This window comes from Vanessa cardui, chromosome 11, assembly GCF_905220365.1.
Source record: "Vanessa cardui chromosome 11, ilVanCard2.1, whole genome shotgun sequence".
In the NCBI taxonomy this organism is placed as follows: Eukaryota; Metazoa; Arthropoda; class Insecta; order Lepidoptera; family Nymphalidae; genus Vanessa; species Vanessa cardui.
In genome coordinates this window covers 411,763-429,272 of record NC_061133.1, presented here as the reverse complement: position 1 = coordinate 429,272, position 17,510 = coordinate 411,763, and the positions used below count along the sequence as shown (strand labels likewise).

The following is a 17,510-nucleotide window of genomic DNA, read 5'->3' as shown; positions in this document are numbered from 1 at the left end:
CCAAATATGAGGATTTCTTCAAGAAAATTCTTTCCACTAATATTTATTGAGAGCAAAAGCCTCGCCCATAAATTTAGTAATAATAGGTAATAACATTTCGATAACTATCAAAAATGTATATGTCTTGCCAAATCTCGAAAGTGGTTTCACTGGTTTGTTAAATAGCGATTATGCTATGATGTATAGATTTATTTAGCAGGTTTTGACATCAAACCTACTTTTAGTACATACTTACGTTTTAACGCCACCGTAGAGAAAAAGAATTGGGCTTAAAATTTCACCGCATGTTAGGGGAAAGGAAACAAAGTGTTGTATATGGTAGAAGCTTGGTCTTTGATCGTTTTGCTAGAAGGTTCATTCATAGGCACATTATTATATTGTGTAAAATTGACACACAACCGACTCGGTTAATTCTGATTCAATTTGATCTTTTGATGAAATATCTTAGGAATGGAGCATTTTAGGTTAGGAGCCTGACCAAGTGGAACAAGTAGAGTTAGAAAGTCGGTTGTTTTAACCTATTTAAAGGTGAGTGTATAGAAAGTTGTCCTTTTCTAAAAATGGAAATGAATTGGCAGTTATTATACATTGCCACTGATTGAACAACGGCATTTAGTAAAGTAGCTAGGCTTTTCATTGGATGGCTAATTAAGCTAGTTGCCTGCGACAGATATATTGCATTTTCTTTTTAGAATTTCCTTTACTAACTTTAATTGACATTGGTAACCATCTGTAAACTCTTAATGTTAAACAAAATAATTAATATAACGAGCACGGGCCCTTGTGTGGGACGCTACGTGCGTTGACACCTTGGCCCCATCTCATATCCGAGAAACAATGTTAAGAGCCAGTGCGCTGCGGAAAAGGCTGAAGCAAAAAAAGAGAACTAAATATTCGTGTATTATAGCAAATTACTTTATTCCATTTGCTGTCGAAACGCTTGGCCCTTGGAGTAGTAGTGCTAAAAGCTTCATCAGACATGTGACAGGAGGGCTGGTTAGTTTTTTACCTAGAGGATCGGAATTGCGATTCAACAGGGAAATGCTGATAGCATTCTTGCCAACATTCCACAAGGTCAATATTTATACAATAACTAGTTTTAGTTCATATTTTTATGTATTTAAGAATTTAATGCTATTAATTCTTATTTTAATAAATTGTTAGAGAAAACTTAATACCAAGATAATCAGTGTTTTAATATTTATTACAGAAAAAAATACATTTAAATATAATAGAAGCAAGTCAAATCACTTGTTTATTGTTTTCTATTCTACTTTCTTACATTATAAGGAATGTAAATGTTTAATACATTGGAATATTGCATACAAAATAAGACTTTTAAAAAAATAGTACAGAACTTGATTTACCTAAATCAAAAAGTTTTAATCATATTCATAATCAATGATAAGATTCTATCTTTCATATGAAATACCGCACTCCATAATCAACACAAAATACATATAAAGAAGAGATAGTAATCACAAGTTATTAAAAATTGCTTATTTTCCATTAAAATTAAATGTAAACTGGTTTCACTTTCAATTGATGTAGACAGGAAATGGTATTCATTACATTATCTTTATCCTTAATGTATTATATTCATTTTACCTTATTTTAAATAAATTTCAGATATTTTACGAAGATTAATTAAAATTCTTCTTTTTTATTTTTCTTATTAAATCCTTTTTGAAGAAGTATGTCATTACATTCGACTCTATTGAGGTTTGATAGAGGAATTCGTTCCAATTCATTGTCATCTTCACCGAGCATTATAAGTTCTGGAGGAGCACCAGTTATGAATTTAACTTCCAAGCGTTCGTAGAAGGGGGCGTCTTCCATGACGAATTTTTTCACTTCGGGAAGGCGATTCAAGGAGCAACCTCTACATGTCTGTAAAAAATATTAAGTTGAAAATAATAATGAGAGTAAATACAATCTTAAGCTTAGGTATTTCAAATAATTACCTCGATTTTTGCTGATACAATATCAGAAATCTCATAAGCTAGACTCGAAGTTGCGATGCAAATTGTGAGTAATAATATTTTTATTATGTAGGACATTTTAGGATTAATTTGAATATAGTATCGCTAAGTCGAGACACAAAATCGAAATGTCAGTTTCGACTTTCGGTTTGATTTACTCCTCAGTCACAAGAATCCTAAATATAGATTAACGACTTATCTTTTTCTGTTATCTCTGACAGACAGGGCTATTGGCTATTGAAATATTGAGTAACCACTCAGCACCCACTACGTTTTAATCTGTCATATTTTGTCACAGAGAATAAAAAGTTTTAAATTTTAATATCATTTTCAGGACAAATAAAAGCTATAATAAAAAAACATCATTTTCGGGCAAGAAAAGGTGTTCATTTTGCCAAAATATATTTTTTGTGGCTTTTTATGAGGATATACAACATTTTGAAGTACTGTTTTAAACACCGTAGAATACCCTACTAAATTATAATGAAAATAGATATTTCATAATTATATCTGTTTGTAATAAAATTAAATAAAGATAGGTGAGGTGGGAATGATTTAAAAAATATTCATAGAACCATGAAAATAAAAGGCATTACTACATAAAAAATTGAAATTTAAGATAACTATAACTATAGTCTAAAATTTTATGGTCAATGTATAATTATACAATAACTAATGCTTTGTTATCTATAGTCTATACCTATAGTCTTACTCAGGGTTGCCAATGTGTGGGGAATTCCCCAAATTACGGGGAATCGTAAGTCGATCGGGGATTAGTGTAGGGATTGTCACATGTGGGGAAAATGAGGGAAATTTACACTTATGCGTTTTATACCAAAACGATCAGTAATTGATTGTCTATCCGTCTTCGTCAGTAACGATGACCAGTCTGAGGGAACGAAAAAAAAAAAAAAACATTAACCATGGACTAGTAATTTACCTCGAAAATTGGATTTTATTGTTAGGAAATGAAAAACAAACATACAAAAACATGTTTTTTTTTCCTTTATTTCTGTGTGGGGAATTTGTGACATTTCTTTCCCCCAAATTGGGGAATTTAGCTAAGATTTTTGGGGAATTAGGTGAATAGGCATCGGCAACCCTTGTCTTACTGCCAAGTGGTCTGACAGGTGTCTGATTGACAGGAGATGATACAATTTATAAAAGTTGTAGCAACAAAACAAAAATACTTCCTCTGTTTTCTTCGATATCCCATTAGTATCGTAATTTATCTCCACGAGTTTCGTCATCCATACAAGGTATCCTAGTCCTATAATACTCTACTACTATGATATTATAAACAAACTTCTTTTAACATAGTGTTTTTGGTTAAATTTGATATTTTCATAGTTATCCTGCCAAAATTATTTTGTTCTTTACACTCATAAAATTGATTGTTATGTTATACTATTTAAATACTTTAATAACCGTACTTTTCTGTTCATACAAATTAACACCGAGACTTGCATTAGTCATTCCTCCCATTGTCAATTGCCTGCAAACAAATATTATTTAAAAAAAATCTAAGCTATTGGTTAAGTACACATAAATGATCATTTTTTCCCATGGACCATGTCATTACAATCTTAGATGATCTACAATCCCCTGAACATATAAATTTTGTTCAAGTATAACCAATTAATTAAAATTAATATGATGAAATAATAGGTGCTCTATCTCATTAATTATATCCGAATTATTATAATAAAAGCCATTGTCGTTGTGCTTCAAACTTAGTGAAATATAGTGCAGCCTACTGTAATGTTGAGGACATTTTAATCAAACCTCTGGATATATATCATAGTAGATAAAATAACATTATTATGATAACAATGACTATTACTTTGTACACCTTACATGCACATACTTCTGTTGCTTAAGTTAACTAATAGAGAATAAACTCTATTCCTACTGTATATTTCATAGTATAGGGAACAAAATATATTTGAATTTCTAATATTAATTATACTTAAAGCTTCCTCGGTGATAGGGTTTCTACCCATTCATCACATGATGAATATTTATACTACCATAAAGTAGCAATACTTTGTATTCTTGTGTATTGGGCTGAAAGGCGAGTGAAAATGTGTAAGTACAGACACAAGAAACATAATCACTAAGTTTTCAAGTTTGTTGGCACATTACATATGTAAAGAATAGTTGAAATTTCTTATGGCACTAAAGCCTATGGATGGTGGTGACTCATTTGATTGTTTGCCTAGATATTTTACAAAAAGAAAATGTATTTAGTAGTCTGCACACTACTAAATACATTTTCTTTTTGAGAAATATCTTATTGGTCTGCCCACTGTTGTCTGAGTAACTTATCTTAATGACATCAATCAGAACTAGAAGATACAAGTTGCACTTTCTCAGTTAAAACACTTATGAGCAATTATGACTCAATCTAATTATAAAACCGTGTTAATTTAAAAAATAACAAGTAATATTTTGATATTAATTGTCAAAAATAATTGTATTAATACTGAAAACTACTGAAACAGTAGTAGTTTGGAAGATATTTGATGTGATGTTTACCAATTGATGTCAGTCAAGCTGGGTAAAGACATGTTTATTATAGAAAATAACAATTGCATTGTAAATGGTATTAATAGATACAATTGGCAAAAAAAACAGAAAAACCAATCAATTTTTTTTTTGTGGTCACCATCATCCATAGACAATGATGCCGTTGATGATGATGTTGATGAAATATTAACTATTCCTTACTTCTTCAATGTGCCACCAACCTTGGGAATGTTATGCCCTTTGTGCCTGTAGTTACACTGGCTCATTCACCCTTCAAACCGGAACACAACAATACTGAGTACTGTTATTTGGTTAAAATAACTGATGAGTGGGTGGTACCTACCCAGACAGGCTTGCACAAAGCCCTACCACCAAGTAAAAGTGTTGAAATCTAAAGCTTAAATCAATGTTTGAAATCTAGTATTACTCTCGATAAATTAATTTTCACAGTAAACCGATTTAAAACAAAGAGTACTGTTTGATCCAAACAAAATATTATTTTAAAAATTGTTTAACAAAAGTAAAGGTGTTATAAATTACAACAAAGCTTTGTTCTTCCTTCCCCATTGCCTCCCCAAAGACAAAGATGTGGACTTACAAATATGAGTTACTCCCTAAGATATCCCCATAGAATAATCAATTAGGATTTACTGATCCACAACTGTTCTTTCTTAAACTCTTTACAGGAAAGCAGTATCCCGTGAGGCAGCAAGGTGCCACAGCTCTTACATAATCACTTTGCATTGTAACTGCAACGAGACCAATCTGTGTGTGATGCATTATCAGTCCTCACTGTGAAAATATTTTACTTATAAGTATTACATTAGTCTTAGGCAGAAATATTCAAAATGCAAGACGAGGATCGCAAGGCGATACAAAACAATTTCATATCTCTCGTGGAACAAACAGATCTGGATGTTATGGTCTCATCTCTGTACGAAAAAGGAGTTTTTTCTGAGCGGATGATTGAACCATATAAGGTAAAAACTTTATATGATATCTATGTTTATTTTCCTTGGAAACTTATACCATTATACTATAACTAAAATGTATTAATTGTTTTCTTTTTGTTTCAGGACGTAAGCAAAGATGCAAAATATCGTAAGCGCCAGTTGTATCTGGATGTGACCCGACGCGGACCCCAGGCTTTCGGTCATTTGTTAGACGCACTATCAGAAAACGGGTATTGGGACATAGTGCGGGACCTCGACCCCAACAGCTCTCTTCATGCACGTCGACAAAGAAACCCCGTGCCGAGCACAAGTGAATATAATATAATAAACAAAATTGTCACTTTAAATATTAAATAACTGCTTCAGGAAATTACTATAATATATACATAACAATAATAATGAATAAATGAGTATGTAACTGTCCTCATTTTAATGGGATACTGCAAACACCATGTACAACTATTCCTGTCATTTGAAAGTAAAATGAGATTATCTAATGCTCCAAGAGACCCATTTAATGCAACAATCGATAACGCTTTTCATCCAAAACAAGTGCGGTCACGGCAAAAATCTAGGAAGATAATTATCCGATCTAGGAAGTAATTTATTTTTTGTGTCTCTAGGTGTCGAGTCGAGTGAAAAGAATTTCGTGAGCCTGTGCACCGAGAAACAAAAGACCAAGAACGCAACCGACGTCAATAAAAGTGGGTAACGGAACAAGTGCGTTTGTTTAGAGCGATCGTATGTGTTCGACCCGCGTGTACGTGTGTGAGTGTGTGTGTGTCCGCAGACCCCGCGCCGCCCGCGCCCCGCGCGCCCGCCGCCCCCGCGCGCCTGCCCGACCCCACCACCATACCTCACTTCCACGTTGTCAAATCCACTACGTTTTTTGAAGACAATGACAGTGGTATGCCTTATTTACCGATCATTTTAATCATATAAATTACTTCAATGTCTCACATCTTCAGCCAGAGTGCATATTGGCACGTATCACATGTAAATTTAACTACTTTAATACAGTCTTGCATTTTCTAATTTAATTTAAAAAAAGTTATATGCACCACATAACTGTTCATGTACACAATACATTATAAGTTAAAGACCAAAATGTATTGAAGTAAATAGACAGACATCCCGTCCGCAGACATCCCGCTGTACCGCACGCGCGGCCGTCGGCGCGGGTTCCTGGTGGTGTTCAGCTACGTGGAGTTCAACAACCTGGAGCCCTACCGGAACGGCGTCGACGTCGACTGCAAGAACCTGAAGTACCTCTTTGACGAGATCGGCTTTAAGGTCATCTCATACCAGGACCTCACCAAATCGGTAGCTGTCCATTTTAGCCCTAAGCGTAAACGTAAACGTATGGAAACAATGAAAAGAATATTTTAAATTGAATACATAGATATAATATGAATATTGAATAACTTAGTATTCCTACATTTCTCTATTATAAGATCTTCTTCTACATTGTGCAGTTCTGAGACTTAAGTTAATTGTTGTCCTCATCGGCCGTCGTAATCCATACGTTCCGCTCTGTGTACGAGTCAAGATACAGTTAACATGTCACACTCGTAACGCTAGCCGATATACCGATGAAGTGTCGTTTGCAGCAAACCCTGGAGACGCTGAAGGGGCTGAAGGAGGTGGTGGTGGGGGCGGAGTGCGTGTTCATCGTGGTGTCGTCGCACGGCTACGAGCGCCCGCGCAGCTCCGACAACGACATCCGCTGCAAGGACGGCGGCCTCATCGCCATTCGGGACATCATCGACTACTTCAACAACAAGAACTTCCCCGCTCTGCAGGGCGTGCCCAAGGTCTTCATCTTCCAGCTGTGCCGGTGAGCGAGCATCACCACTAGCGGTCGAGATTCGGCCGCCATTAATTTACAAAATATAACATGAGTTGAATTATATAAAAAGAAATTTTACTGCGTCAGGGCATAAGTATTTAATAGCAATAACGAATATACCTATGAATATACAACAGAATCGAAATACAACTTCGATTTTGAAAGTGAGCTCTCACAGAGTATAAAAAACTTGTGTCGCCAGCGGCAACAACGAGGAGTCCGTGTGGCGGGCGGGCGCGGTGACGGACGGCGCCACCCGCGGCGCCAGTCGCGGCGCCCCGCCGGCGCCCGCGCCGCCGCTGCTGGCGCCGCCCGACGCGCCCGCGCCGCGCGACCGCGTGTACTCCGACATCCTCATCGCGCACTCGACGGTGCCGGGTACGTAGGGCGCGCGGGGGGGCGGGGCGGTCGGTGCGCATGCGCGGGCCGAGGCGTGACGTGGTGCGCTGTGCAGGTAACGTGGCGTACCGCGACAACGCGGCGGGCTCGTGGTACATCCAGGCGCTGTGCGAGGTGTTCGCGGCGCGCGCGCACGACTGCCACGTCGAGAAGCTGTTCACGCTGGTGGACAAGCGCCTGCACGCCGCCTTCCTCGTGCAGACCTCGTCCGTCGACCGCTGGGGCTTCAACTGCCGGCTCTACTTGCACCCCGGCCTCTACGAGTCGCAGTGACCTCGGGAGCTCCTGCCGGCGCGAGGCGGGATGTCGTGATCGGATTTCACCTTGAGTAGCGGTTTAAGTTTTTATACAATTTAACGATAAGCTCGCTCAATTTAGAACGTTACATCTCTTTTACACGGTTGAGTGAAACTTGCTTTTCTCCTTTAATCGTAATTTAAATAAATTTACTAGATCTCTTAAAGTTAGTCAATTTTTAAAGAAGCAATTTTATATTCCACCTGCGTGCATTTATGTTATTTATGTTTCAAATTACAAAATATAAATTGTGTTAACTTATTGTAATATTTAATGAAAAAAACGCAATCAAAAGATTGAAGCTCAATGTTTGCTATCGCTGATAGAGATCAGAAACCAAACTAACGAACAAGTAGGACAATGGAAAGTTATTGCTTATATTAATTGGAAAACTCCGGGCTGCTACGGGCCCGGAGTCTGAGAGTTGGACAGGCCCTTGCTTTCAAGCGAAAGCACGTGGTTAGGCGCCTGAAACCTTACCGATCATGTTCCATTGGATTAGTAGAGTGAGGGAAGAGAAAAACACATCAATGTATAGGATTTATTAATTTAGTATACTATTACTTTGTATTTATATTTTTATAAATGTATAAGTTTAAAAACCACCTGTGTTTAATAACCATTTTTTTATGTAAACATATTCTTGTTAAAACAATTAGATTGCGTTGCTAACTTTACTTAATAGGACAATTTAACAAATGTTTTTAATAAATTAATAATATAAGCCTCCTTACAGATGTGCAGCCTACAAACTATAAATAATGTAAATACTGATTTACTGCCATCCCTAATCGAGTGCCGTGTTCGCGCACGCGACGCGGACAGGAACGACGGGAGAATCGACCCCCCCCCCCCCCATCTGTGTGCTCTGTTCTCCTATATAATATAATACAACATGTCGTTGTCCTGGCGAGCGCTGAGTTGATCACTAGCAAAATATGTAGTGCTATGAAGTGTCATCCACAAGCTTTAATTTTTTATCTCATTGAATTATTGATGATAATTTTGTCTTTAAAGATTGTGATTATGTACGATTAATAGAATCGACAGATAAATGATTTATAGCAATATTTATATTTATTGTAAGGTGTAAACGTTGTGTCCAAATCAGTGTAGCAAGTTTTTTTTGGTAGAACGTACATTCCAAACTTTTTGGCGTAATTGTTTAAACTTGTAATATGACTTATAAACTATATACTAAAAAATTTATAAATATTAAAACTATTGAACGATGTATTTTTATATATGTATACGATCATATTGGGTTTTTTTAATTGAACTGTATGTAAGTTGACAACAAAACTACGAGTAACTGACTCATCAACTTCAGTTGTGGTTTGTTCTCCACACTGAGTATTTAGAACTTATGTGTCCAAAAAATAATGTGTACCCTTCATGTGTATTTTAAATATATATTTTTTTACTATTTATAAAATAAAGGATAATAAAAAAATTTAACATTTTGAAGTGATGTTTCTTTAATAACTTTACATCAATTATACATCGAATACAAAAATATATACAGATTTTTTTTGTTCTTTTTTGTTACATCAATAGATCAGTTGTAAGGTTTTACATCTTAATATCCAAATGTAAAACCTAGGTCTCGTTTTATAATTTTTAACTATATCCTAGTTAATGTTTCGAAAAAGTGTCTAATTTAATGACATAACCTTGTATCTACAATTGATGTAACAACATTGCTTTTTTTATTGAGCTTTTTAATAAATAACATTTTTAATTAGAAATATCGCCGCATCGTCGCTGATATGAAACACTCCTCCGTGCTGCATAGAACTTATCGGTCGGACATGGAAGCTACAAACACACTCAGCTTGCTCAGGTTGAGCCATTGCCGAACGCACCGCGCCTCGCTTAACTTAGCATCGGGATTGCAACGACCTGAACTTGTATGAGATTTGTCGAAGTCCATTTCTTTTTTGAAAAAATCGATAAACTGGTTCATTTTTTCCAACCATCTCTGCATAGGGTTTATGAGTGAGCTCTGGTAGAGCCAATTAAGCACGGACGTTTTCGACCACCACGTTTCGAAAGACTTCCAGTCGTAAGCTACGACACCATCGTACCATGTCTTCTTGGGGGAGCTCTCTTTCTGGTACTTGAACCACTCGTCGCAGCATCGGAGATTGTACGTCGTTGGCGATTCGTCAGGAAGGCCGTAAGTGTGCAGGTCGACAGTGGCATTGGAGAGTCGCGATTCGAGATCCGATCGAAAGCTGTGATCAAGATTTGCATCGAGAGCCACCGATGAGCCTCTTGCGGCCAGGGTCTGCATAGCTGGCAACCACGCGTGCGATATGACGAGGGTCGACGTGACGAGGGTGAGCAGGCTGCTGACGTAGCTTAGCGTGACGCCTAGGCAGGCGGTCGACACGCTCTGCGCTAGCTCGCTCAGCAGCGACGTACTGCACGCCACCGCCAGGTCAGAGTATGTGAAGAACCCGCGGAGTTGAGCCTGGCGGAGTGCCACCTGCCGCTCCAGCCACAGTAGACCATCCTCGAATGACTTTTCGCTTACAAACACATTCCAATCCTGAAAAAAATGTTGTTTTAACACTAATGGCAATTGGTTTCATGCTGGAAAATATTGTAATGAGGACAAAGATACTCACAATAGCATTAAGGAATTCCACTTCGAGCTTTTTGAGCTGGTCTAGCTCTAGGCCGCCCGACACCGCCCACTCGGAACATATAACTTCGTCGTCTTCACCGTCGTCTTGCAGAAACTTATTGCTCACCATCTGCGACCGTAAACGATCATAAATTATAAAGGAACGTTCGTCTGAGACCACAGGACTCGCGAAATATCGTAACATATCACCAAGGAGACGAGAAAGAGATCAGCGGGTGCAGCGGCAGAGAGATAGTCGGGGTTGCAGCGTTTGAGCCGCTCGAGGTAGAGTATGGCGAGCACGAGCGCGCAGGGCGACACGCAAGCGGAGCGCGCGATGTCGGCCGCCGCGTCCGCGTGCAGGCGCCGCAGCGAGCGCCCGCGCTGCGGCACCGACCACAGCTCGCACGATATCTCTGCAAATGGCATTGGCTGTTGTAAAGTTGGACACCAAATAAACATTTTCTCATATGTCATAAACACTACATACCAGTAACGGGCAGACTCAGGCAGGGCAAAGTAGGTAGTTGTCCATAGTATAGTGTTTTTGATATCCTCTTTAGAAATTCCTTGTGGTCTCCCATAGACTGCAAATTTTATTATAAGTAATATATATAAGTTCTGACATTCATTTATTTTATGCAACTTGGAAGCTGCTGTCATCTTATATATTCATCTACGAATATAGGTGTCTATCCTAGACCCAAACAAAAAATTTTGGTGCTTCAGAGACTTTCTACTCAAATAGCTATGATATAGAACACTGATTTCTGTTGTTGTAGATTCTAAAAGTGATGTTGTTAGATATGTTAGCATAGGTGCAATAATATAATTATTACTTCGAGAAAAAATCAAAACCATTTGTCTATTGTTTTTTTTATTAATATAAACAAAATGATACTCCTGTAGGAGCTTAACTATATAAAAGATAAGCTTTATATTTGTGTTTTTGCAGTTTCATCTTTTTACTAAGAGTTTGTACAGTACTTTTAATATATCAGATTCCAAAAAGCTAAGAATGATTTTCTATACTCCTGTATTTTGTAGGACTTACATCATTAAGAAAATCAATATGTTAGGTCATTTTTTAAACCACATCTCCTACTATATTGCATTCGATACAGGAAATCTGTTAAGTACAAGTAGTAAAAATTTCATTGTAATACTATAGTCATGTATTATTTTAAAATATCAAATATAAGCTTTGCATGTATTAGAAATAATATGTAACTGTGTCAGTTTCATCTTCAAGCAACAGTATTCCTAAAACATAAAGTAGGTTATTATTAGGTCTAGTAGTATAGTTTTAAATCATATTGAATAATTTTAGGCAAACTTTCGCGAAAAATATCATAGAAATGTATATTAAACCATGACCATGATCTTGAATAGTATGCAATGTGGACATTATTTCTCTATTCTATAAAACTAATGACATGTGAGTAATACGATAATGTTATCGTAATACGTCATCCAACCTGTTGACAAAAACACCGAGTGTACTTAAGTTATTATGTTAAAAGACGTATTTATAATTTTTATTAGTGAACAACTTTAAGGCAGCTGTAACATTATCATCATATCGCAAGATGAAAAAATGTTCAAATAGTTTTTATGTATGATTCGGCTACGTTGTGCTTGACCTCCTTTTTACCTTTATTTTGGCTCTTGATCCCTCCTTCCTCCTCTTTGATACATTTGACATGGTGGTTTACTCTGTTTTGCCTTTTTTGATCTACGAAAACATCTATTATTTATTATGAATAATTTATAAAATACCTAAGAATAACGGTAAAATAATTCTTAGGTACCTAATACCTATCCTATAAGGTGACCACAACCACAAATCAAAATGCTTGCTCGAAATTTTGACAGTCGACAGATGACATTTAAATCAAAATAATAGTAAAATCATAAATAATCGCTTACAAAGAATGGTAATTAATGGGTAGGTATATATAGGTAGGTCCTTTAAATACTTATAGCGCAAGTTTTAACAAGAATAAAGTTTGTTCAAGCAAGTATGTAAAACTTGTATATTTCTAGCAGCTGTACGGCTTTTGTTTAGCTTTGATGATGTTTAAGTTTTCTGGTTAGGAGGATATTTGTAATATTTTTATTCATGCTTTTTTTACAATCGATAATATAGAAAATAATTCCGATTACAATGAGCAGACACCATCATCATACAACAACAGCAACTGCGTTTTATAGGTATCTGTAAATATACAAGTTACTGCTGTCATATTTGAAGTTTGGGTATTGCTGTCATGTTGCAAATGACATTTGTTTAGCTTGTTTTTTTCGCTTGCGTTAGCGTTGGTTAACACACGTGTTTAGAGATTATCAGTGTTTACGTTTAGTTTTGTAGTATATTTTATTGTTAATAGTGTTTTAGTTGGTAGTTGGGTTAAGTGGTGTTACTAATATATTTAAATTTCGTGAGTATTTATCTTATATCAATATTTTTTAGTTTGTAAGTTTTATAATGGAGGTGGATACTCCGCCTGAACCCCCTGATCCAGGTGGCTCAGTACAAACCGATACCGATACTCTTTCTCCTCCCTCTATTCCGGTTTCTCGAAAACGCCAAGTTAATGAATCGATTAATTCCGATTCGAATGCTAAAAAAACTATAATCCATCCAAATTCTGCAAATCCTTCGATACAGACCATCTACACTCACCCATCCTTCTCTGAAGGCCCAAAAATTTATTCTGACGATGACAAGGGTCCTTTCATCGTACAAGTGTCCCGGGAAGTCTCTGACCCAGCCTCAGGAACTACTATCCGAGCAATTAAATTTGGACAATTTCTGCACACTCATAAAATTAAAGGGATTATTAATGATGGTGTTAAAAACATAGGTCGTAATAAAATTTCTGTTGAATTTTCAACAGCCCAAGCGGCAAACTCATTCCTGGCAAATCCTATTGTTGAAATGTGCAAGTACAAAGCTACTGTACCGACTTTTAATGTAACCAGAATGGGTTTGATTAAGGGTATCCCCGTGGACTGGACGATGGAAGAACTTGCTATGTCACTTGAACTTCCCACTGGATGTGGTGAAGTAATGAAAATAAGAAGGCTAAACAGAAAAACAATTAATGACAGTGTAACAACATGGGTTCCTACCCAATCTGTCGTTATTACTTTTAGAGGGCAAATACTTCCTTCAAAAGTTTTTTCCTACCATACATCCCTTCCAGTAGAGACTTACAAACTTCCGACCATCCAATGCCTTAATTGCTGTCGTTATGGTCATATTAAAACACAGTGCAGATCTCAACCTAGGTGTTATAAGTGTGCCAAATCCCACACAGGTGAGTCTTGTAGTGTAAGTAAGGATAACGCCACTTGCTTACACTGCTCTGGTAACCATTATACAACAGACAAGGACTGTCCTGAGTTTTCCCGTCAACAGTCAATTAAAATAGTTATGTCTCAGGATAACATATCATATATTGAAGCATCCTCTCGGTTCCCTCCTGTTCGTAGATCCTATGCAGAGATTGCAAAGGAGATGTTTACCCCTCCCTCATATTCTCCAAATATCCAAAATCAACCTATCCCTTCAACTAATAGGTCCTATCGGAAGACTGTTATCAGTACTCCTCGCCCAAGATCACCTCTTGGTAAGGGGTATGATAAGCAGGCCCACCAGTCGATCATTAGTAATTGTCCCTCTTCTGCTCCTAACGGTTGTGCTCTCAACCAAAACACTCCTAATCCTCTTAATAGCAATCCTAACTTCTTAGAAATGCTAACAAAAATACTTCTTAGTATTATTTCAACATGTAACGACATCCCCTTACCGTCCAACGTTGCTCAAGACTTATGTCAATTATTCTCAATCCTTCACAATGGCCCTAATCAGCTTCCTTCAATGGAACTGCAAGAGCGTCCGTCCTAAAAAACATGAACTCCTCTCACTGATTAACCTCCATAAACCTATCATTATTGCCGTCTCTGAAACATGGTTGATCCCTGGATCCCGATTCCGGGTCCCAGGCTTCTCCTGTTTGAGGGATGACAGAAATGATGGTTATGCAGGGAGTGCCATTTTTATACGGCACTCCCTCCCCTTTTCCCAAATTCCCTTATCCCTTCCCAGCCAGCATATTAATGCTGTTGCTGTCAGAGCCCTTAACATCTCTTTTCTTTCCCTGTACATTCCTCATCCTAATCCAGCTTTAATTCCTGATATTTCTGCCATGATTTCCTGTCTTCCTAGTCCTATCCTTGTAATGGGTGATTTCAACGCCCATCACACCTCCTGGGGTTCACATTTCTGTGACCCATTTGCTCTCTTGTTGATGGACATATTTGATGATGCAAACCTCTGCATCCTCAATGATGGCTCACCGACTCGTAGAGTATACCCTAACCAAAACCCAAAATCCGCTGTAGACTTATCCTTATCCTCTCCAGTCCTTGCCTCACAAATATCCTGGAACATCCTCTCCTCCACTTTTGGTAGTGACCACTTTCCTATTCTCCTTTCTTTAAATCACCGATCCATTCCCCATATCAATCCAAATCCCTTATTAAAATATAAGCTAAAGAATGTTAACTGGTCTGCATATGCTGAGTCTGTTGATTCCATGATCGACAACCTCTTTGTTTCACAAGACTATGGAGATGTAATTCTTTGCTACGATCTTTTCCTTAATGGCATTTTTTCTGCAGCGGATCTTCATTTTCCCAAAAAAAACATCTCAAAAACTCATTTGCTTTCCACCCCTTGGTGGGATGAGGAATGCAAGCGATTATCTGAACAGAGACTAGAGGCTGAAGTATCATACACATTGTGTATGTCTATGGATAATTTTTGTAGGTACCAGAGAATCGACGCAAAATTCAAACAGCTCATTTCTAAAAAGAAAAAAGTCAGTTGGATTCATTTTTGTGAATCCCTGAGTCCTCGTTCCCCTTCCTCTGTAGTCTGGTCCCAACTTAAAAAATTCCGCCGTTGCCTTAATTCTGTCAATCTTTCTTCAAATACTCCTTCTGAGTGGCTTAACAATTTCGCTGACAAGCTTGCCCCCCCATTTGTCCCTTATGAGGACAGTTTTCTAAATTCTACGCCAGCATCTACTTTGGATGAAATGGATGCCCCCTTTTCTTTTTCTGAACTTGATTGTGCTTTAAATGGTTTATCTGACTCTACTCCTGGGGAAGATGGCGTTCCTTACTCTTTTATCTCTAAATTGAACGATAAAGCGAAAAATTGTTTTTTAAATATAATTAACTCGGTTTTTATCAAAGGAATCATCCCGCAATCTTGGAAGTCGCAAATTGTTGTCCCTATTCTTAAACCGGGTAAGAACCCTTCAGATTGCAATTCATATAGACCCATAGCTTTATCGTCAACTTTGGCAAAGATCACTGAACATCTTTTGAAGAACCGCCTGGAATGGTTAATGGAAAGCAGAAATATACTTGCTCCCTCTCAATTTGGCTTTCGGAAGGGGTTGAGCACCATTGATAGTCTAAGCATTCTTACAACAGACATTCGAATTGCCTTCGCTAAAGGAGAGTACCTTGTGGGAATCTTTCTTGATATATCTTCTGCATATGATAATGTCCTTCTTCCGTTACTCAGGCAGAAAATGCAACAGCTGAGTATTCCATCGAGGATTGTACATCTCATATGTAATCTGTTAACTTGCAGATCAATAACGGTTAGACACCAACATCTCTCTCTTCCCCCCAGACTTGTCTGGAAAGGTCTTCCTCAAGGCTCAGTTCTCAGTCCTCTGCTTTATAGCATATACACTCATGACCTCGATTTGTCTGTTAACAATTTTTGCAACATACTCCAGTATGCTGATGACACTGTTTTGTACTTTAGATCTAGCTCCATTGAAAATTTAACGTTCCGATTAAACACTGCTTTGCATTACCTATCCCAATGGCTCTCTGACCATGGCTTATCGCTGTCGACAGCCAAAAGTCAAGCAGTGATTTTTACTAAAAAGAGATATATACCTTCCTTCAATTTATCTTATGAGGGTCAACGCATCAATTTTGTAGACAAAATAAAATTTCTTGGTATTATTCTCGATCAACGACTGAACGGAATTTCACACTCTGATTATTTAGCCAAGAAATGTGAAAAATCTATTAATGCCCTTAGAGCAGTGTCTGGAGTTTGGTGGGGAGCTCACCCTTATACATTGAAGCTGATCTATAACGCAATAGTTCGTAGTCATTTGGACTATGGACTGTTTGTTCTAGATCCCTTCAATAAATCTGCTTCAGAAAAATTAAACAAAATTCAATATAAATGTTTGCGCATAATCTTGGGTGCGATGAAATCCACCCCTACTAATGCTCTACAGGTTGAGTGTGTTGACCCTCCTCTACATATAAGGAGACAATATTTATGTGACCGCTTTGTCATCAAATTGTTACAGCTATCTTCCCATCCTCTTTTGACCAGGTTAAACAAATTATCCCACCTTTGCAACCCGGACAGTCCGAAATCCTCATTCCTATTAAACAGTTTCCTTAAGTATACCAACCTGCCTCATCCTATTAACACGTTTCCTTCTAATCCTCTTTTTTCCACCTCCTTTAAGGCTCTTTTATTTAATCCTCTTGTAATTACAAACCTCGGTCTTATAAAAGGTTCTTCTGATACTGCTATCCAATTTCAAAGAATCTTTCATCAAAATTGGCCAAATCACCTCCCTATATACACTGATGCCTCTAAACTCTCTCCAATCGGATGCGTTGGTGCATCGTGTTGGATTCCCAAATATAAAATAGCACTACTTTTTAAATGTCCCCCTGAAACTTCGGTATTTTCCGGTGAGGCTATTGCTTTACTGGAAGCTATTAAGTACGCCCAGTCACATAATATT

At 37.5% G+C, this 17,510-nt stretch overlaps 3 protein-coding genes across 4 annotated transcripts; 1 reads left to right on the top strand and 2 right to left on the bottom strand.

Annotated features, from left to right (window-relative positions):
• Positions 1 to 1,185: 1,185 nt before the first annotated feature.
• Positions 1,186 to 2,249, bottom strand: LOC124533816 (selenoprotein M-like). The gene is made up of 2 exons (XM_047109335.1): positions 1,965 to 2,249; positions 1,186 to 1,890 (listed from the first exon to the last, which is right to left on the bottom strand). The coding sequence occupies exons 1-2, from the start codon at positions 2,058 to 2,060 to the stop codon at positions 1,648 to 1,650; spliced, it is 339 nt and encodes a 112-aa protein (XP_046965291.1). The 5' UTR covers positions 2,061 to 2,249; the 3' UTR covers positions 1,186 to 1,647.
• Positions 2,250 to 3,084: 835 nt separating this feature from the next.
• On the top strand, positions 3,085 to 9,476 carry LOC124533344 (caspase Dronc). The gene is made up of 9 exons (XM_047108551.1): positions 3,085 to 3,241; positions 5,198 to 5,491; positions 5,588 to 5,774; positions 6,088 to 6,168; positions 6,255 to 6,371; positions 6,609 to 6,787; positions 7,075 to 7,301; positions 7,516 to 7,691; positions 7,768 to 9,476. The coding sequence occupies exons 2-9, from the start codon at positions 5,360 to 5,362 to the stop codon at positions 7,983 to 7,985; spliced, it is 1,317 nt and encodes a 438-aa protein (XP_046964507.1). The 5' UTR covers positions 3,085 to 3,241; positions 5,198 to 5,359; the 3' UTR covers positions 7,986 to 9,476.
• Positions 9,468 to 12,607, bottom strand: LOC124533345 (protein CNPPD1). 2 transcript variants are annotated; one of them, XM_047108553.1, is made up of 6 exons: positions 12,453 to 12,607; positions 12,296 to 12,376; positions 11,132 to 11,228; positions 10,852 to 11,057; positions 10,643 to 10,771; positions 9,468 to 10,563 (listed from the first exon to the last, which is right to left on the bottom strand). In XM_047108553.1, exons 2-6 carry the CDS (start codon positions 12,344 to 12,346, stop codon positions 9,808 to 9,810), a joined length of 1,239 nt encoding a protein of 412 aa, XP_046964509.1. In that variant the 5' UTR covers positions 12,347 to 12,376; positions 12,453 to 12,607; the 3' UTR covers positions 9,468 to 9,807. The 2 variants fall into 2 exon arrangements, with proteins under 2 accessions (XP_046964509.1, XP_046964508.1); XM_047108552.1 differs by having other exon boundaries at positions 12,296 to 12,531.
• Positions 12,608 to 17,510: the final 4,903 nt, after the last annotated feature.

What these genes read in the sequence shown, in the direction of transcription:
- LOC124533345 (XM_047108553.1), bottom strand. Translation starts at nt 12,346, where the DNA reads ATGTCAAATGTATCAAAGAGGAGGAAGGAGGGATCAAGAGCCAAAATA. An exon ending in GATCAAGAGCCAAAATAAAG is followed by an intron (nt 11,229 to 12,295) that starts GTAAAAAGGAGG and finishes TAAAATTTGCAG; the next exon opens with TCTATGGGAGACCACAAGGA. An exon ending in TGGAATTCCTTAATGCTATT is followed by an intron (nt 10,564 to 10,642) that starts GTGAGTATCTTT and finishes CATTTTTTTCAG; the next exon opens with GATTGGAATGTGTTTGTAAG.
- LOC124533816 (XM_047109335.1), bottom strand. Translation starts at nt 2,060, where the DNA reads ATGTCCTACATAATAAAAATATTATTACTCACAATTTGCATCGCAACT. An exon ending in TTGTATCAGCAAAAATCGAG is followed by an intron (nt 1,891 to 1,964) that starts GTAATTATTTGA and finishes TATTTTTTACAG; the next exon opens with ACATGTAGAGGTTGCTCCTT.
- LOC124533344 (XM_047108551.1), top strand. Translation starts at nt 5,360, where the DNA reads ATGCAAGACGAGGATCGCAAGGCGATACAAAACAATTTCATATCTCTC. An exon ending in GGATGATTGAACCATATAAG is followed by an intron (nt 5,492 to 5,587) that starts GTAAAAACTTTA and finishes TTTTTGTTTCAG; the next exon opens with GACGTAAGCAAAGATGCAAA. An exon ending in CGCAACCGACGTCAATAAAA is followed by an intron (nt 6,169 to 6,254) that starts GTGGGTAACGGA and finishes GTGTGTCCGCAG; the next exon opens with ACCCCGCGCCGCCCGCGCCC.